Genomic DNA, 21,452 nt, shown 5'->3' on the forward strand with positions numbered 1-21,452 from the left:
TTAGCAACTCCATCTGCCAGTTCAGATGTGTATCAGCCTATTCAGACTGTGTCTAAGAGGATTTAGACTAAAACTTGGCAGTCTGTAAAGTGTCTACCTATAAAATCTTTACCAAGTTGTGATACTATGTATTTTGCTTTAGAGTATCAGTATATTCTGTGACCAAGTTATCCAGAAACTTTCTTTAATGATCCTGGAGAGGAAAGGGAAAGGAGTGGGAGGGAAATGAAATTTTATATATATGAAAATATACATGTATTTGTCCTTCAAATGAATAGGACCTCACTCTGAACCAGGAAAGTAGCTATAATTCTTACCACGGACTTGTCGTCTAACTGGAATACCATGGGAAATTTTATGACTTCTTCCTCTCTGTTTTATCTGCCATGGTACATATAGAAGTCATCCATAATGTCACAGATTGTTTTTATTTCCTCCTACCACATTGCTGGCTCTTTTTCCTCTCATGTCAAATGCAGTTAGATTATACCCAGCATTCAATGTGCCTGTTAAAAACTTTCAGATATGGCTACATTTGGAAGAAAGTTATAAAGTGTGGACAGAACAAGTCACCAATATTTTATTCTTCTACAGGGTCATTTGAAACTAAAAGATCGTCCAGTAGACCTTAATACTGGGAGAAATGTCAACTAATGTCCTGCAAATAGCTTTGGTTGTAGATATATACCACACAAATATGCCTTGAGAAAAACAAAAAGTCTTTCTATAGTAAATAAATAAATTATTTTTCACTTGTATTTCTTCACCACATTATCTAATTAATTCTTCAGGAATATCTTAAAGAATCAGCATTTCTTCTAATTTTATAGAAGACAATAGTACAGAGTTCTCACTACCTACAGATAAATGTAGACCTAGCACGTACATTTAGGAGAGAAAACGGTTCTTATTACTGGTTATAAATCCCCACAAACAGCCTTAAGGTTTTGATACTGGCTCATGCACTGGAAGATACACAGGATAGGTTGGATTAATGTAAGTTAAAAAATATACTTTTTTACAGCTATTAATTTAATATACAGTCAGTGGAGGCACTTCCAGAAGACAATTCATCCTACCTGCCTTAAATTGCTACCCTGGGATGGCAGGAATTGTTGCCTGAAAACGTCATTTTATGGTACCAAACACGCAGGAATCCTAGACTACTAATCTAGAAGTTGGTTAAGGCAAACTCCACCATAAGGGATGCTGCACACCCTGTTGTTGTTCCTTTGCTCTACGGCATTGGCTCACAAGAAACAGTCACAACTGTCTGTGAAAACCTCTACTAGATTCTCCATTGGACCAATTGGACCACTAATAAACAGCATCTCACTAGGCACTATAGAGCACTTACTGCTCTCAGGACTCTGGTGACAGTGGTAATTCAGATCCTACCAGAAACTCGAAGAGAAAGGCAGTCTCTTTTGTTGTATTTGTACGGCACGTTGCACTGCGGGGATGTCATTCAGGATCAGGGTCTCCTTTTTGTCCTCTGTCCCTACAAGATCCAGGTCTCAGAGAACCCACACAGTCTCTGTGCAGAACTTAACACAGAAAACTTACAGATCAGCAGTGTAAGAGACCTCACCATTTTCTCCTGTGATGAACAAAAGGTTCCACGTCCAAGTAGGGAATGAGTTTCAGCTTCAGGAGGGAACTGTACAGGGATGTGTTGAACAAGTCACCAACCATCTTGGCCACCATGACAGCCAGCATTATCAGCAGCAAGGACTGGACATCATTTGTGATCTCCACCTAAGGAGAAAAGAGAACAAGGGACTTTCCATTTTTTCATACACCTGGAGAAAATGGCGATGGTCCAGGCAATGGACTACCTACTTCTTTCACAAGGGAACAGGAAGCGATTGAGTCTGCTAAAAGTGGAAGGGCGCTCCCCCTCCTTTCCCAGGGATGGGTAATCAATCAGCACTTCCACCAGAGAGTCTTGGCTGGTGCGGTGACAGCTCCCCCTCCCGTTCCTATCAGCTTGAAGCACTGCACTTAACATTAAAACTCACATCTGATTCCCATATTTCAGGTGGCTTGTGATAATTTTGAAGTATCAGAGGAGGGTAAGTAGAGATGGAGTAGCCAGATTGCTTAAAATAGCTTGGCATTGTGACAAATAATAAAAAATGCAAACAAATCCAAATATTTTTTCTTTCTTGCTGAGCTCAGGAGATATAAAATTGTTTTCCCATACTGCTGCTTCCTGACAGAACAAGCTCCTTGTACAAACATTGTCTTGAAGAATGCCAGAAAAGGGAACAAGAAGCTTTTAACATAAGTCCAGCTCAGGAGATCAAGCAGCAGGAACATCACACAGTTACTGTGCTGAACAACATGCGGCAGCAGAAGGCATGGTGCAGGCACCCCTCTCCCCACGATCACGAATCTACGGATGTGGCACTGCAGCGCTTGTTGTAGAGAAACACGTGCACAAGTTATGGTACCTCAGCCAAAACACCTTTCCTAAGTACACTTGCACTTTCTCCCTACGTAATGAGGGTTTGGTCAGATGAGTGGCAAAGCATGTAGCATGTTTTAATACTTTATCCCCCTTCAGCTATTTGGGTTTGCCTGTGCAGTTGGGCACGGCCATCACACCGGTACTGCCCAAAGGTAGGCTGAGTTCCCTTGACTGCACATGTCTAACAGCTGCCGGGGCAGCGACCTAACAAAGCACACCAGTACAACTGCCTTTGAATAAAGGATTCAGAGTGAATCCTCATACACAAAGTAATGTGAATGCACTTCATGCTATTTATGCCCAACTCACAATAAAGTCACATCTTTTTCTTGGTGAAAATGACTGCACAGAAATACTCTCTTTACGCTACCTTAATAAGACTTTTTAGTAAAAACTGCTACCTCCTTTCACTTCCCACTATTTCCCGTACCATTGCATCCTATTAAGAAGGGATATTCATTAGCAGATACCCTGGGATTAAATACGCAAACTTTCCTCATACCACTAAGAGGCTTTGGCCCAGAAACTTCTCTCCAATTCAGACAAATTGAATTGCAGCACACTGCCATTTAATAGACCTCATTAGCTAGAGATTGTTAAGTAGTCCAAGAATCTACATTCAAAGAATGCCAATAAACACATTTCTGCCTGATAAGCTGTAGCAAATTTATCCAGGCCTATACTTTCACCCTCCTTCTGTCTCTGTTCTGCGTTTGGAAAGATAATGTCCAGGGTGATTTACAGTATATCCCAACAAGGGACTCACATGGCACGGTCAGCCGTGTACCACAGGATCATGTAACTGTCCTTTCTGCTTGGACATAGCCAGGGATTTCTAATAACACCACGGCATTCTTTGAATGTCTCCTTAAACCTAGTATTCAACTGTTTTATTTAAAAACACCAGGAACATGTCAGTTGAAAGGAAAAGAGCAACTGTGGGATTTTAAGAATTGCTTCATCATATCTGCCGCAACTCATTCACACAGATGGAGACTCCTTTATTGTGGATTCCTTTTGGGTTTTTTTTTTTAAAGAATCTTGCTATGGGCAACTCCTCTGGAATAAAACAGGCATTAAAAATTAATATAAAAACACTCTTAAGAGCTATAAAAGCACTCTAAAACTCTAAATTTAAAAACTCTTGAAACTCAAACTCTAAAAAACACTCTCAAGTGATTGCTTTAACCTATACAGAATATCTCCAGAAAAGCAAGAACCAGAGCCTGGCTTTCCAGGCTCCCCTCCTTGTTTTTCATCCCATTTTATCCCTTCCTCCTATCCTCCCATCCTCTAGCGGGAACAGTCAAGCTGGCCTGGCCCAGGCCCTCATCCTTTATTGTCACAAACATTCAGCAGCATTTTACATCTGCTATTGAGAAACTCTGAGGCTTGTGCTGGTTTTTCCCCAGCCCTGCAGCCCTCCTGAGTGCTGGGGTCTCGGGGGGAGGGTGATGGCTCCTTTCTACAGCAGCACATTGAACACTGAGAGCAAGTGCCTCTGGGTTCGGCATCCGACTTCACTTCCTGCAAGAGTTAACGCCTGGCGAGCAGAAATGCTGTTTATCTTTGGCAGGCTAGCATGGCTGAGGTCATTAAAGAAAGACACGTTAAAAGCATTTTGAGCAATATCTTTTGTATGGAATTAAATTGAAACTTTGGCCAAAGTAGAGGTGATAGAGCTGTCCTGAACTCTCACTACAGAGGGAAACTGGAGAGGCAATTTTTGTGATATGAAATTTTCTTGGAAATAGGCAGTACTAGAGCAAAAACCATAAAAGCGAATCTGCAGATGACTTAGAAATCAACTATACAAAAGCATGGAAACCAGATAAAATAATTTAAAAAATTTCAAGAAAATTTTGCATGAAAATTTAACCCATTGTGATACCTTAAGATAAGATGAAGCTGACCAGTAATTATAAATCAAGTTATTCATGAAGCCCAGCCTAAAGCAAAAGTTTTATTAAGAAACTGATTTGATTTCACATCCAAGTATTTGGAAAACTACAGAAAACCTTATTTCTTTCTTACTGGGGGTTCTCAAGTTGTGGGATAATATTTATTAGCTATAAAAGTCTATCAAATACAAAAATAAACTCCAGAGATCAAATAAGAAATTGCTGGGTAAGGGAACTGCAACAAAGAAAGATTCACACACAAAAGATGCAGTCACTCATGTAAGAAGAAGAAAAAGTATGATGCTCTTGGCGCAGAAGAAAAAGGAAGAATTCATCAAAACCTGCCCAAAACCTGTAGCTAAAACCTAAGTCCCCTAATGACAAGGATGATGGCAATGCAGCAGCAATGCTCTCCTTAGGGTATCTTGATAAAAATCAAGGAAGCACAAGTTAATCCAAGAACCGCGATAAATTCAAGTCATCTTATATAAACATATGGACCCACACAAACCTACACACACACACACATATATATATGTGCTCTTCATAAGGCTTTATTCCCTCTTTAGATAAGGGCCATCTGCTCCCTGCCGAGAGAGACAAAGTGCAGAGCCTCGGCACGCGGCTGCATGAGGAAGTTAGGTCTGGGTGAGCTTGGGTGTGAATTTACTGAGTATTAGCTACTCCACACCAACTGCCCCAGCGGGTACCCTCGGTGCTTGGGAAGTGAAAAACAACACGCTACACCTCCAAAGAGGAGCCCACCTAACCCATGCAAAAGCACTCTTAACGCTAACCTGCACACAAGCCCTTGCAGTAGGTACTAGAAGCATCCACCCAGGGAATTAGTGCCAAGTAACCAGCAGGCTGTAAATTCACGCTGGAGCTCCCCGCATACTAATTCTCCCCGGAGACAGGCTCTTGTAAGCCCAGAACAGCAGCCAAGCAAGCCCAGCCACAGCCCAGCACCATTAAGGAGCCCAGGGCTGGAAGGTCACGCAGCCTCTCCTTTAAAAATACCTATCTGTTCAAACCAGTTCCCAAGGAATCTAAGAAAGGAACAAATTATACAGAGTGTTAAAGAGGAAGAGATAAAATAAAGGTGACACAGGCAGAGAAAGGAAGGGGGGAAGTTGGGGGCAGCCACCAAGCACCTATAACTCTTCAGCCATTAAACGTGATGTTTCATTTCTTGATATTCATTCCAAGCGTGCATTTTAGGGGCTGCTCTTTAGGATGCAATTTACCCTCTGTGCACATTGCCAGACTTTTTTTTTTTTTTTCTTTTCTTCCTTTTGATCCTACGGGTGCAGCAGGCTGTGCCAAAAAATGTCTTTGCCTAGGGCACCCGTCTATGTAAAGCCAGCAGCGTTAATAGGCGCTGGAAGCACTCGGTGCTGACACTTCATACATCAGCAGCCTAGTAAATTGCACCTATTTTTTTTTTCAATATTCTCTCTATATACAAAATCTTGAAAAATGTCGTTTACACACATACACAACACAGCCCACAATTAATTTATTAGCACAGTTATTCAAACCTCTTTAAATATCATCTTTGTCACTGGAGGCACTTTTCAACAACCCCCATGGTCCTGAGTTTCTCAGGCCCCCACATCATTATAATCTATTAGGCACCTTCATGTTAGCTCTGTTTTATTATATAACACATAATTATGCATTTCATTAACAGCATCACCAGGCACGGTACATCAAAGGGAGAAAGGCAGCTGCCCAGGAAATTCAAAAAGATGCAGTTTACTTAAAGCTCACTGTTAAAAACCCTCCCCCTACTTTTCAATCAAATTGTGGTTAACATGTTTCAAAGGTTTTACCCCAGCTCACAGAACAGGGTCCAAACAAGCTCATTAGATGCAAGGCTGCTGATACAGTGAATAGTCCCTGAACCCTGGATATTTCCAATAATGTAAAAGAAAAGATGGTCAGCCAGCTACACAGTACAAATCAATTGTCTTTCTTCTACTGAAAAAACACTTGGCAAGAGAGCTCCCTTGCTACTTGCAGCCTACAATGACAAATGCAGAAGAGAGGGCCTATCAAAAAAAAAAAAAAAAAAAAGAAGTAAAAAAGATGTATTTTGTAGTCAAATTCATTTTTCAAGATTTGTTCAAATAGAAGAGCAGCCTGTCAGACTGAACAAACAAAAGACAAAATCTCCTTCCCTCCCACAATACACAGACCATCATCCTTGCTAGAAGAAAACTCTCCAAAAGAAAATATTTTTGTCATTCTTCACTTAACTGAAAGGCTGGAATTTGGAAAACATTTGGGGGAAAAAACAAGAAGCTACCGGACAAAGGCACAAGGCAATATGTCTGAGAGCGAGTTTAAAGAGGGAGTAGATGGGAAGGGACATGAAGTCTTGGTACTACCATCCAAACCCAGTAGTTTTGGAGTTGAGGCTGCAGCTGGCACAAAACACCAGCTCTGGCCACAGTTTCCTGGTCTCCATGCCACCAGATTTTGTGGAAGAGTACACAGTCCCCCAGGAAAGCACCTTTTGTTTCTCTCACACACAACCAGAACTTCTCTCATTTGAAATTTTTGCTACTGTTGATTAAAGACACCAAGAAAAAATTGTTCATGATCAACAGAACACTTTCAAAGGGTGGAGGGCTTGTAGCCAGAGGAAAACTTTTGATCATTTTTCTCTTGGAGCAAATGCCAACAAGGTTGCAAGCTGATCGCTTGACGTAAAGAAGGGAAGGAGAGAACAATTCCCAATTCACAGCAGTAAAAGAGCTGTTCATGCAGCTTTCTTGAGAACAGGAGTTTATGGAAAAACATCTCCCAGGATTAAGTTATTTACATTGTCACAGCCGTTTCATAACAATGCAGATCTGCATTTCAATTTCTTTAATCTCTGGATTATGATCTGCTGGCCCTTAGCAACCTGTGTGTTGAACACTTGAGTCACTTTACTTCCCACTTAATAACGTCATGACAAACCATGACTTGAAATGCTGTTATCATGGTCCACTATTTTCATCTGGGATTATGCCAAAAGAGGCACCTTTTTCACGTATCGATCCAGCTCAATACTCCCTCCCTGAACTTCCATGAATCTCACTCTTTAAAACTGAGTGAAAAATATTCCTTTCCTGTGCACTTCACCTTTAAAGAAATCATGTATAGTCCTAGGACTACATCCATTAACTCAACTCACTTTACTGTATCTCCTTATCACTCACCACCACCATTGCTGGAAATTTTTGGAAAAGTGGGATGCTGCAATACAGTAAACATAAATCTCCTAAAAAGACACGATTGTCACGCTAGGCCCAAAAAGTTATGCATTCAAGTTCCCCTCACACTGCTGAAAATGATTATTTCTTGCAGCCTGAGGCACATGAAGCTGTGCATCGTGCTCTACAAAGGGCGGCACACCCAGCGTAGGTTCACTGTGAGGACGTCCTGCCAAACCCCAGTGCCAGGAGGGTTGCACAATTAGTGGGATTCTTCCTCTTCCAGAGCTCAACCCCATTAACTGTTCCAGGCCATTATGAGGAGCAGGCAGCCTCTAGCACCCTAGAGCTTAATTAATGCCAAGACAGAGCACGAAAAAATACCTTAGCACAGGGCGCGTACTTTTTCTCTTTAAGCAAAGTAGTTCTAATTAATCACACTCGTGCACCACTTCTTAATTTACCTTAATTCATAATGTTCCGTGAGATCTCGTCCCAGTTTTCTCTGATGGGGATTTAAATATTTCTGTGAGCTTTTCTGAAGCCAACCAGCATTTTGTCGATGATTTCCTTGTTAAAAGAGAGAACAATTTTTTCTAATTCTAAGATCTAGTACAGCAGCAGGAGATTGCTAAAGAGAACATAGAAATACCCAGCACAGCTAAGTAATCCCTGGAAACATATCAAAATCCTTCAAGCCTCGGTCCTTGGGAACTTGGATGGAAGATGCTATGCAAATGTTTGATTTCTTGTTTCAGTCCCTCAAGGCCTATAAATACATCTGTTTTGACAGGTTGTGGCAATGGATGCAAGTGATATCGGAAACAGTATAGGCGATAGCAGCAACTCTTGCCAAGATCCCCTGGAAAGATATCTATCAGTGATTTTTTTGTAATCTGGCTCTTTATCTTACATACATAGCAGACACCAAACCCTGAAAGGAGGTTTCAAAGCCGCCTAAATCTGTGTCTCAGGAAGGTAACACTGGTGCGTGTTGTGTCAAGTGAACCTTCTATTAATAAAAATAGCAGCATTGTGTATGTCTGTTGCTGAATATGCCTAAACATTCAGCAGACTCACGTATTAAATCTTTTCAAAACAAGCACTGCACTGTATAACAACCCAGCTAAGCAACCTTGTACTTTTTTAACCCACGGTATCGCAGAATTCTTTAAGTCGTGATTCATGAGGATTTTTTGAAATAAGATAGACAACTGCAATGAATCTGTGTCATAATCAAGCAGCGCTAAAACCAACATCTCCAGAATGCCACGATTCTCATGGCCCCAGCTCCTGAGGTCTAGACAAGGCTGGAGAAGAGAGAGCCCCATGCCTACAGACAGCTGCAGACTGGACAGTGGATTTACCGAGGCTATTTGATAAAAGCTCTACACCACGGGCTTCAGACTTCATTTCAGCTTTAACTTCAGTAGGAGATTAGACCTTAAATATCAGAATAGAAAACTTACAAAAGCTTGTTTTCTCAAAACGAGCGTAGGTATTCACTCCCTGAACCTCCAGTTTCTTAAAGAAGTGCATTACGAAATCTAAGGACCTGAAACCATTCCCCATCCTTCTCCCTGAGAGTACAGTTTCACTTGTTTCATTTTCCAGACAAACTACTGCCAAAAAACACACAGTGCTCTTCCCCTAGTTGGGGCAAATTCAACAGAAAATAGTAGGACTTAATGTATTTAACAGTTTGCTGATCATGCGTTGTTACTCCAATTATTTTGGGGTTAATTTGAATAAGAATAGGATCGGTACAATGCTACTCTGCATCTCCCCTTCTTTGTAAAAAGGTGACATCGCTTGCAATCTGAAATAACTTTAAATACACCATTCAAACACACCGGGCTCCTCCTGACAGGCAGTGTAAGTAGAGCAAACACTTAGCCTGTTAGGAATAACTGTAGGCTTGGAGATTCTGAAAAATTGTTTTGACTAGGGTTTAAACTCTTCATTAGAAAAAAAAATCAGGCAGCTTAGTAACAGAAAATTAGGCCCTGTCAAAACAACTTCTGTGAACCATCTCAGGTGTAATCAAAAACGTTAAGTGAGCCCTAAAGTATTTAAGTATGACGGGCTGATGCATTAAACAGCCTAGCACTGGGAAGAACCTGCCAGATGAGTTTCCAAATAATTAAGCACTTCCCCTGCCTGCTTTGAAGGAAACATGGTGTGAAAAAATCTTCAATACTACACGTTTGTCCCAGCTTCTGCATAAGATTTTCCTTTCCCCACCAAAATCAGGTGGAAAATCAACCACGTGGCATTCTCTCCTGGGGAGTTAGAATGAAGACTGTGGCTGTGCGAAGAATCCTGACCAAAGCTAAACTCAGTACTGAATAACCCTGCTTGAGAAACTGTTCTGAACTATTTTTAAGCATCTAAGGAGAGAATAATTTGAACCTGACTGTTGAGTGGCCATGTACGCCTTCCTGCCCTTCTAAGTAAGGACCCCATACTACACGCCTTATAAAACAGCAGTGCAAAAAATGCTCCCTGATCCAGAGCACATACCTGCGTACTCATTCTAACGCAAGGGTCAAAATCTTCTCTCGCCTATACCAATGTAGCATGACAGATGCTGACATGACCTGTCATGAGCCTCTATTACTTTCTCACATGGGAATGGCTGTTCCGACAGCTGTGTGCTCCTTATATCATTTTCTCTCCAGAGCACTGGGCTATGTTTGCCCCAGGAGCCCAATGTCCCTTTCACGCCCTTCCATCTTAAGCAAGCCAGAGGAAGGCACGATCAGGGATCTCCCAAGGTCTGTGCTGCCAAAGTGCGCCGTGAGGATGTATTCATTTTTTACAGTCAATGCTTTCCCTTGCCTTTGTCTGTTCCCTCCCAAGTATTGCATACACTCTGTTAAACAAGGAGGAGAAAGCAAAAAAAGTATGACTCGAGCCTTCCAAATAAATTCTCTTTCCTTTGAACAAGGCTCAGGCTGAGGAAGAGTGTGAGATGGGAGCAGTTTAACCAGAGTAACCGGAGGTCAGTCTTCATGCTATATAATCTGAAGTACCAGCTAAGTCCAACTCCCACCATCTCCACAGCTGTGCAACTTCATCCTTCCTAAAGCCAGGCACTGCTGGTTCACAAGTTGCACCAGCAACTGCAGAAGCCACCTGCTGCTGCATAACTCACCAGTGGACAACCTGGGGGGCCACTGCCAATTTGGGATAGGTTGTTTTCTTTTAGAGATGCAAGAAGTCAGTTCAGGTCTGGCTCTGCAAGCTTGCCTGAGACACAGCCATCAGGCACTCAAGAGTTTTTCCACCATCACTCTTTCATATTTCAAAATGAGAGAAGAGCTGTCATTTGGACAGTCATTTGGACAAGTCCCACTGGCTACCATTTATGCTCCTCTTTTCTGCAATGCTTCTACTTTTCCAGATGCTTTTCACAGCTTCTCCTCAGTGCCTGCCTCCATTCAGTCTTGCTCACAACAGCAGCCCAACTTTCACCAGCATTCGCCACCACCACTGCGTGCATGTCCTGGACCCAGTCTTATTCCTCTTCCAAAAAAAAAAACCTGGGGAAAACACTGAAACTTCAACAACAAAATGCGTTGTCCTGCCCATCTTGAACAGAGGGGAGGCCATGCTCTTCCTTAGGGATTTGCCTCTCTGAGGACCTACAGTAGGACCCTCCTTCCCACCGACAGACCGTGTTCAGCCCAGCAGCTGCCGGGCTGTGCAACCACTTGCTCCTGGTTCAGCTGGGTCCAATAATCAAACAGGGACTTCTGGCCCTGAGCCCCCACTTATTAGAGCACCCGGTTACATGGGGTTTTTAATTCAAGATGATAATAAACCTCTCAGGCTGGGGAGAAAAAAAAAAAAAAAAGACATAGGATTATTGTGGTAGCTTTTGTCCCAGAGATAAATCATTTTCTCAAAATTTGGAAAAAACACTATTGGCAACATTCTGAAGGTTTTAAAGTTAAAAATACAACAAAACTTAATGGTTTCAGATGCTTTTCGTGACAGTGTAACTGAAAAATGTCTTTAATTTGGAAACAAATTAAAGTTGGCAAAGAATTAGTACATAAGACAGCCCAATTGCATTTTGTAATTTGAAAAAAATTAAAAACAGATAAGATACTGTGAATTAAAAATAACTTCTGCACATTAAATTCTCATTAACTTTCATTAAGGTTTGTCTTACATGTCCCAAATGTACAATTGTATGTTGTAATACACTAGATCACTTTATTTATAAAATACCTTTAAAGCTACTGAAAGCTAGAGCCAGAAAAATGACTATATAATAATGTTATCTTCTCATATTACAACTTAATTTCCAATGTGTGTATTTAAAACACAGATGCAGTCTCAATTTCAGTATTTCAGATGCACAACTGAACTTTCTAAAAGTTCAATGCCAATTGAACCCATGTACAATTCAGTCATGTCTGTTTATTTTACTGACAAAAAGCTGGTGCCAAAGCTGAAAGATATATTAAAGATAAAGCTAGATTCTCTTCTAATTTGTGAATTACCTACAGACTAACCAACCGTCCCATAGTTGCAGTTCTTCTCTACAGACAATGAATGAATGAACCAGAGGGGACTTGTTCTGACTTTCTTGGGCTGGGTTCACAAGGCTACCATCCAGAAAGGCAAAGGATTTTCTTTCATTTTTCCCTACAAGCATACATTTTTTTATGGAACGTTCCAGTGACTTGACAAATTGTTTATCATCCCTATAGAGCAGTATTTTTTAGGTTACAACCCAAAAAGCTTTCATTTGGAAGGTTCTTGTGGCGTCTCTTGAGAATTTTAAATTTGGATTTGACTTGGCCTCTCAGATTAAACTACATCTCCCACAATGCACCATGCATTGCCCCCTCCTTCCTCGAAAACACCAAGAAAGTGTCTGGTGTTTCATGGGAAATATTTCATTCCTTGCAGGAAAATGCTGGCATGAAACAACAAAGCTTATAGCAAGACATTTTAAAGATTTTTTCTTTATTTCTGTTTTTCAGATGTTCAACTTTTTGATGAAGTGTCCCAGATTTTTAAAAAAAAAAAAATAAAAAATCTGCAGGCCTCATTTTCAGTCAAAAACAGAGTAGAAGGGAATTTTTTGAAATCATTCTAACCGAGGTGATGCTGAAAAAACAAGTCATTGCAAACTTCAATATTTATAGTCACTCCCACCACAAAGCTAGGCACTGAAGAACATTTTGCTGTATTTGACCATAAAAATCACATTGACAATAAGACTTTTCACGTGAACAAGAAATTCGTGTATTTCAATCAGCCTGTTCTGCTTGCTGGTACACCAAAAGCATACTCAGCACTCAGAGGAGTTTTCACACCTATGATCCTTATCAAGGACAGGACTGCACTTTGGATGGCATTACAAGTTTGGAAAGGAACCCCTTTCTCTTCAACTAGTCAGATGTTACACCACATTTTATGTGTTGGAAACAAGACTGGTTTCTTTTAAGACCAGAAGGACTGATTAAATTTGACATCTTGCAAAATATCCTGCTTCCTGTAGTTATTCATGCTGTAGGACTTGCCCTGAAGAGCTGTCATGGACCGAAATCCAAGAGCCTCCATTTTCTGAAGCCCACCCCACAGCACAACAGTGACACAGCTCCTGAGCCCAGTCACTTCGGGGTCGCCTGCTCCTCTGTTTGGGAAGAACACAAGGGCACCTGCATGCACACCCAGCTTTGTGCCAGTGCTCATTTTGTGCATTTAATAATTTGCCAAGAAGAAGTAAGACAAACTAGGTGGGAACTGTGCATTACAGAAAAGCACCCGCACTGTAGTTGGGAGTTAAGGGTGGTTTTGTCGTGGTTTTGGCCGGATTGGCCAATCAGAATGACAGCTGGCCCTTCCCCGCCTCTCTCCTCAGAGAGAAGAGATAAGGAGATTTACGAGTTTAGAAAAAGAACTAAACTACTTTAATGAAAATAATAATAATTAAGAAATAATAATAAAATAAAATAAATTTTTTAAAAAGTATACAATATATACAAAACTGTATCCAGCTCCCAGGATGACAATCGCATCACCAGCAGACACAGGGAAAGTCCCAGACTGGAGCCGGAGACGGACAGGAGCTGAATTCTGGAACTAGAGTCAGGAGCGCTCAGGTCGGGATCAAAGGCAGACGAACAGACAGGGTCCTCCTCAGACATCGACCATTGAAGAAAAAGCGAGCTAGAGCCACCTTGCCCCTTTGATCCCTTAGCTTTTATACTGAGCGTGATGCAGATGGGATGGAATACCCTGTTGGTCAGTTTTGGGTCACCTGTCCCGTCCGCTATTCCCTGCAGGTGGGACCCGTCTGCGCTTCTCCACTTCTGACCCTCCAACGGGGCAAACAGCGAAGTTAGCTGACCTTGGTTGTTATAGCAATAAGTATAAGCAAGAGCCTCTGCGCATACCGTTCCTTGGTATAATCAGGTCTTATCACTCTGAGAGTGAACAGTTTCTGAACAATATGCTGTTAATTTCAGACTTTAGTCAGCTGGAAGAAGCCCAGCTAAAAAGTAAAATTAAAATCAGAAAATTGGTTCTGTTTTACCTCAAACCAGGACAGGTTTAAAGTCCACTGTTTAAAGGGTGTTTCTATTGTCCCCTCCTCTTACTAATGCAAGATCCTAGAAAACTGCAAGTACACAAACAAGTCTCACATAAGGCACAGTTTGCACTGAAGACCCTTTGCACCTCTGAATCCTGTCAGCTCTTCAGGAGCACCTCCTTAAGTAACATCCAGCTCCTTCACAGGCTCTCCTTGTTGCCTACACAACAGCCCTGGGCATTCGCAAACCAGAAGGGGACAAACCCCAGAGAATGGCAAAACAAGACAACCATTTCATGCCATGAGCACCTGTCGTAGAATCACAGAATCTTCATGGTCGGAAAGGACCTTTGAGATCATCAAGTCCAACCATACACACACACAAAAAAAACCAGAAAATACACACCCCTACAATCTCTGCCACTAGAGCATGCCCTGAAGTGCCACATCTAGACGTTTCTTAAACACCTCTAGGGATGGTGACTCAACCACCTCCCTGGGCAGGCTGTTCCAGTGCCTGACCACTCTTTCAGTAAAGTAATTCTTCCTAATATCCAATCTAAACCTCCCCTGCCGCAGCTTCAGACCATTTCCTCTGGTCCTGTCATTATTCACCTGGGAGAAGAGGCCAACACCCACCTCTCTCCAACCTCCTTTCAGGTAGTTGTAGAGGGCAATGAGGTCTCCCCTCAGCCTCCTCTTCTCCAAGCTAAACACGCCCAGCTCCCTCAGCCTCTCCTCATGTGACCTGGTCTCCAGACCCCTCACCAGCCTGGTAGCTCTCCTCTGGACACGCTTCAGCACTTCTATGTCCCTCTTGTACAGAGGGGCCCAGAACTGAACACAGTACTCGAGGTGAGACCTCACCAGTGCCGAGTACAGAGGCACCATCACTTCCCTGCTCCTGCTGGCCACGCTGTTCCTGATACAAGCCCTTTCCAGCTCAAGGAGCAGAAGGGAAGAGGAAAAAGCAGGAGGTCCAGGTGGCAGAAACAGCCCCCCACCCAAATGGAGGTGGAGGCTGCCCGAGGCAAGCAGACGCTCCTGTTTTGCACGACAAAGGGCACATGCAGCACCAGAGCCATCCTCCCTCCCTTCTCCGGGAGACCTTGCCCTGCTAGCAGCCAAAACAGCGACGGGTAACAGGGAGCAGCAGGCAGGCAGGACCTGAAAAAATGAGGAAATGTTGTTCACGAGGGGTAGCGGTTTTAAACTGAAAGAGGGGAGATTTAGACCAGACATTAGGAAGAAATTCTTTACTGCGAGGGTGTACTGCGAGGCACTGGAACAGGCTGCGCAGAGAAGTTGTGGATGCAGCATTTTGCATCCTATGACGACTGTGCAACACCGCTCTCCTGTGAAAAAGTTGCACTGGATACCGGGCAGATTTCACATGTATTTTAGAAGTCTTGTGCTTATTTTTCTAACATCTTATATCACCATTCTGCTCATCTTATAACTTCCCTCTAGTCAGTTGAACTGAATGGTGGGCTATGCTGTAGTCTCACATCACGTCTGTAAAACAAGATGTGTCTGTCATCTATGGTAATTGCCCACGGCTGATGTTCTACTAAAATTTCTTGTGAAAGGACTTAAGCTTCTCAGAGGTCGCTCTTTAAGAGGAAGTGAAAAGGGTAGCCACAGAATTTGCAACAATACATCCTGCCTATAATTTGAGGTAGGCACATTTTGCCTAAATTAAAAGTACTGAAGAAATACAGAGAGAGGGGAGAGATTAGAGTTTAATTGCTGCTACCTGCTGACACAGTTATTTTATTGCGCTTACTCAAGACAACCTGTAACGCTGCTGTGAAGCATGTCAGAAGTATACATTACAACGGAGGAATCCAAATGATGCAAAAAATAAATGTTTATTTTCATTTCTTAATGGAATGTGTATAACAAATATACCAAATTTCCTAACTATAGGACAGTGGTGACTTACAGCAGTGTAGTTTGTTATAACCAGTGCTCTACCAGTGTGCCTGTCTTGGTGTAGGCACCAGAGAGCAGAAAGCACAAACCAACCTCATCTCTGAGCCTTCAACGCTGTCTTATGAACCAGACGATTGTGCATACAGCGTGTTATTTCTGCGGTATTGCAGACTCAGACAGACATCAACAAGCAAATTTTCATAATGCTCTGAACCCCCATGAGATGGTCGTTTTATTTCACTCAGTACCAACACCATGCCCATTTGCACACACCACTCATTCACAGCAGCCACAACTGCTATTAGCAAGACTCAAGGATAGGCCTTAGGCGATTTAATCCCCTGGAGAGATTTCCCTTTGGTTTATATAACAACATTGCATTTCCCCTTCCAAATCCTAAGGAATCCTCTATTTTCTCCTTTAGTCTACATCTGTCAGAAGCCTGATAGTGTTTCGGTGTTTCACACTCAGAGGAGGGTTTTTAGTCTGAACCTCTTCAGAATTAATTGCGTTCCCCATATCCATCAGAAGACATTTCTTGGAGAAATAAATTAGGCCGATAAACTGATATACTGCTTTAATTCTGTTTGAACAGAACAGGCAAGAAAGGGGAGAGAGTCAGGGCTATTCTCCATCTTGTGTAAGAAAGAACTCAGGAGACAAAGGATCCAAATCAGTGTAAATCAAGCTTCTCTCAGCTTGCACACAGGGGCGTCACCAGTTCTGGACAAGAACACTAATCCTAGGCTAGCCCAGTGCCACCTTTCCTCTTTAACCTTTCAAGGCAGTGTTATTGAGAGGTAAAAATACAAAAGGAATGATAAAAATACAGAATGACCCAGAGACAAAGCACGCTGTAGGAAGATGCTATTCCTCTTCCCGCATCTAGAGCTCCCCGAGGCCAGCAAGCTCAGGAGACGTGACACTTAAAAGGACGTGGGAGACAGAAGGCTGTGGGAAGGCAAGTCATAAGGCTGGTCCTTGTACTTGCCAAGGAAAATGTCGCCACATGTACCGTCTGCCGCAAAGAGCTGAGGATGAGGGTCAAGTGTCAGCATGGGGGGTAGAAAGAGGCAGCCAAGAAAGAAGAGGTGGGCAGATGCCTGTGGGGTCTGCCTTGAGAAAGGAAAAAGAAAAGCATCTTACAAACCTGTTCGCTACAAGTCCCACATTCATAACTGTTTCCAAATGGAAGGCTGCGTGAAAAGCCAAAGCAAACATTCTCAATTCTTTTTGAACCCATCAGACAATATAGGAAAAATATGTGCATTTTATGGTTTGAGGGCACAACCTTTTAATTATGTTTTTGCATTGTCATGTCCAAGACCTTTTTTCTCCTCAAAAATTAATATTTCCTCAAGCAATGCTGCTATTTATCTTGGATGAACATGAATTGAAACACAATCTGCCTCTGCAGAGAGAGGTGCAGAAGAGTTATAACATGACACCTAGGGGAATTCAGAACACATTGCAATGCAATCCTCATCATTTTTCTAGTGCCTTTCCAACTGAGTTTCCTACAGTTCTCTTAACAGTTTCCAGCTATTGTTTTGCATGTGCCATACATGCACGCTCATGGAGGCATTTGGGAAAAAAAAAAAAAAAAAAGAACAAGTGCAGGTAATGGGGAAGGCAGGGAGAAATTGAAGCAAATGAACTGTAGGCTTTTTCTCTCTACGAGAGCCGAATGAAATCCAGTTCTGTCATCCAAGACCAGCAAGTGTTCTGGCACATAATCACCTCTCACTTCCCTGCAATGAAGCACAGCCTCATGAGCACAAAGCTAAGGAAGATGTCAATCAACTGCTTTTGCCACTAAGGAATTATATCTGCAGCAACACCATAAAGTAATGGTTTACAAACGATACTTAAATTAAGATGTATTGAGCCATTGCAAGAAAATTCAGGCCTACTTTGGAAAAGACATTACATTTAGTGGTAATTGAGGCTCTCAAAAAATTTACACCCAGCGTTCAGGCACCAACTTTCTCCCCTTCAAGTCTTACAGACTTAGAGGCTGGCCAACAAATCGTAAAGTAACTTCCAAAAGATGCATAACAGCAATAATAGAAGCAAAAACACCAGAGTTCATTTGTACTTAATGGATAAGGAAGCGCTAAAGTGCCAAGAGGACACTGAAGGAGGAGTGTTCCCATAATCAATCTAATTATTATTTCACAATAGGGAATTTTTATGCACATACAACACCTTTCAAGCTAAAACATAAAAAAAAAAATGCTTCCTACACAATTTACACAACCTATGACTAAAATGAACCCAATTTGGAGCAAGTGCCGATAAACAGCTACTTTATCAAGCACTGCGCAACAGCGTACTAGGAGGGAAAATCCTGGCTTGGTCACCCCGGGTGAATTCTTACGTCTGCAAAGATTTTAATGAGAGCCTTTTGGGCAAAGCCAGCTGGGCAGCCAAGACTGGGTTTAGTCATGGGTGAAATTTCCACACACTCATAGGGTTTGAACGTCCTGCCATCGAAGGGTGAAAGCTTCCCCCTTGTGACCTCAACGTCACTTCTCTGTTGACTAAGCTCAATTTCATTCACCGTCCCCAGGTGTTGCAACCGGGGAGAGCAAAGAACATCTTCTCGAATTTTAAGACTATTATCTGTAAATCCTTTAGCTTTCAGAGGTTTGCCTGGAAAGTGTTGTAGCGCAGACTGAAAATGTTCTGCTATAAAAGGACGGGGGCAGGAAACAGAAATATGAAACGTGTTCCAAGGGAATCTCAAAATTTTGAAAACTATAAGGCAGAAATTTACCAGAGAGACCTGGGAGGCTTCCCATTGCATCACTTGCCTACACTACTGCAAATCCTTCACTTACTCCATCCAGAAGGCCATATTCAGCCCTAACATAAAAAGGTGCATTGTACAAGGCCCTCAGAAGTCAATTCACAAGCCAAGCAGCATGATCTACTATTTTTTTGTAATCCAGAAGAAACAAAACATAGCATATTCTGTTTTCTTGTTTGTAAACCACTGGATGCCATTATTGTACCTGTAACCCCCAAAAATTAAAAAAATAGGAAAACAGATAGATTTCTCAAGGTGCTATTTCCAAACTTACATTTCACAAATAAAAGGTCCCAGAAAAAGAAGAATTCTACAGGCAAGCTAGATAGACAGGACAATAATTTATTTCTCTGTGGGACCCCACCTGTGGTTCATTTAGCTGCAGCAGCAAAAGCTCAACTCAACTTTGGCCACACAAATAACTGAACACTTAACATACTTACCATTATCACAGTGAGGGAGATGGTTAGCCTTGACACACCACTGAAAAAGGAGGCAGCTCCAATCGCAGCAAAGAGACCTGGATCAATCCATGCTCCGTATTCATTAGTTTGAACACCAAAAATGGAAACAAGGATCAAACCGACTATCCTGCCGTACAAAGCTCCTGTGTACCTGTATGCAAGAAGAAAAAGAGCACTCCTCTTGCCAATGATAGCGTTTTCTCAAAATCCTTCTAATATTCTGCTGATCCCAGACTAATTTTGTCAACTTTTATAGCAGCTCCTTTCCCAAGGAAAGCTATAGCATCCTTCCTTAGGATGAGCATTTATTTAGTGCCAATCACTAGCACAAACCTGCCAGATTGACCATACTTTGAAGAAAAAAGACTATCGGCATGTCTATTTTAATGTTCTTGAAAGCCAAATGAGAATGAACCTTACAGGAATACAGTCAAAAGTACGGGTCACAGACATACACACGGCGACATTTCAGATAAAAAGCCCACACTTCTAGAGACCCAGCCTTATATAATTTCTTAGAATTAAGTCTACCTGTGCCCCATAAACCTGGCAAGTAAAATATTACAGCCATATAACAAATAGGCAAAATGGAGTAACAGGTATTAATGACCTGCCCAAAGCTAACCAGGAATGAAGCTGTGAAAAGAACCTTGGAGTCCCCAAACCAACCTTATGCTACACTGAAGAGTAAAACCAAAATTCAGCATGCTTGGGCATATAATTGCTGGAATGAGACATTGGATTTCATTTCATATGCAAGGAATAAAACATATAGGTCCAAGTGTCAGCCAATGAACTGGATTTGTACAGACATTCACCTTCCAGAAATGGTGAATTATTATTATTTATACTATAGCCATATATGATATATATTATCTGATTTGGGAAGCATCATCTTGCACCATTACACAACTTTTTCCCATTTATTCATGCAATCGATTCATTTTATTGATGGATGCAGTTCTAGTAGTTCTAGAATGATTACAAAAATTATGGTATTGGGTCAGAAACATGGGAGCTGGCTGATAGACTTCACTATCAATATCTCTTCAGCCAAGCGTGCCATGTTTCAGCAAACACTGCATACTAAAAGTTGATTTAGACAACAGTTTGGGGATTTTAAGAGGTGAATACTCAGGGGTGGGGCAAAGGCAGAAGGCTGTACATACAACTATTTCTTTTTAGAACTTTTTCGGTATTAGAATTGCATTATGCTGGATACCCACTCTCCAGCCATGACTCCTTGCCTGCTGAACATTAAACCTCTTTGCTCTAGTCTACCACAGCTTTCTAAAAAGTACAACAAAAGACCTAACTGCCGTTTTCTCCGAAGTCTAGGGTGTTGATGTCCAAGATTAAGATTCAGGCTATTATGTGCATAAGAAACAGATGAAAAGTCTGGATCCGAATCCATATTTCTACAGTTACAGAGATGGAGCCAGCAGCCGAGACTCCCTCTGGGTCCCCAAAGGATTCAAATGATCTACACTTGGAAAGTACACGGTTTTGGCTATGGTCCTTCCACAGCTATTCTCAGATGATTTTTCTTCATTCTTTTCCACAATTTTAGCATCTCTTTCCAAGCAAACCATCCTGTTCCACCTATATAACCTCCTCCAAGCAATTACAGCTTTGCTATTGCCAAGATTTCAGCTTACAATTCAGATTGTTGCTGCTCAACACAGGCCTTTTGTATAGGAACCTCAAACCAAGAGGGGTGACACTTACAGCATAGGAATAACCAGGCCACTGGCAACAGCAGAACCCGCCGTCCAACAGCTGAGGATGAAATAAAATGCCAAAGCAGTGCAGAGCGATGCGTATCCAAATTCTTCATGAGTCCCACGTTTGAAAAGATATGCGATCCCTTGCTTCCCATTTTCAACTAGAAGCGCAGCAGCTGCAACACAGAGGAAGAGATGTGGGGAGATACAAAACATTAAAAGGGTAAAAATATAGCATGTAGTGGTTCTCATTTGCCTAAACCTGATAAAGAATTAGCAAAGTACATAGATCAGTTAGTTGGAGTTTACATGACAGCTTCAGCATCTGGGGCACTTTCAGGAAAACAAGGAACATTCGTTCTTTCCAGTCTGGTCTGCGTG

General features: G+C 41.9%; 1 protein-coding gene across 2 annotated transcripts in view; it reads right to left on the reverse strand.

Annotated features, from left to right (window-relative positions):
• The window catches only part of LOC128906259 (chloride channel protein C-like), a 140,404-nt gene that overhangs the window by 92,657 nt on the left and 26,295 nt on the right, over positions 1-21,452 (reverse strand). For both annotated transcript variants that reach the window (XM_054193279.1, XM_054193277.1), the window contains 3 exons: positions 21,076-21,247; positions 19,327-19,498; positions 1,592-1,758 (listed from right to left, as the gene is read on the reverse strand). In XM_054193279.1, the coding sequence (XP_054049254.1) occupies positions 1,592-1,758; positions 19,327-19,498; positions 21,076-21,247 (511 nt within the window). The remainder of the gene's footprint in view (positions 1-1,591; positions 1,759-19,326; positions 19,499-21,075; positions 21,248-21,452) is intronic.

This window comes from Rissa tridactyla, chromosome 2 (assembly GCF_028500815.1).
Source record: "Rissa tridactyla isolate bRisTri1 chromosome 2, bRisTri1.patW.cur.20221130, whole genome shotgun sequence".
NCBI lineage: Eukaryota > Metazoa > Chordata > Aves > Charadriiformes > Laridae > Rissa > Rissa tridactyla.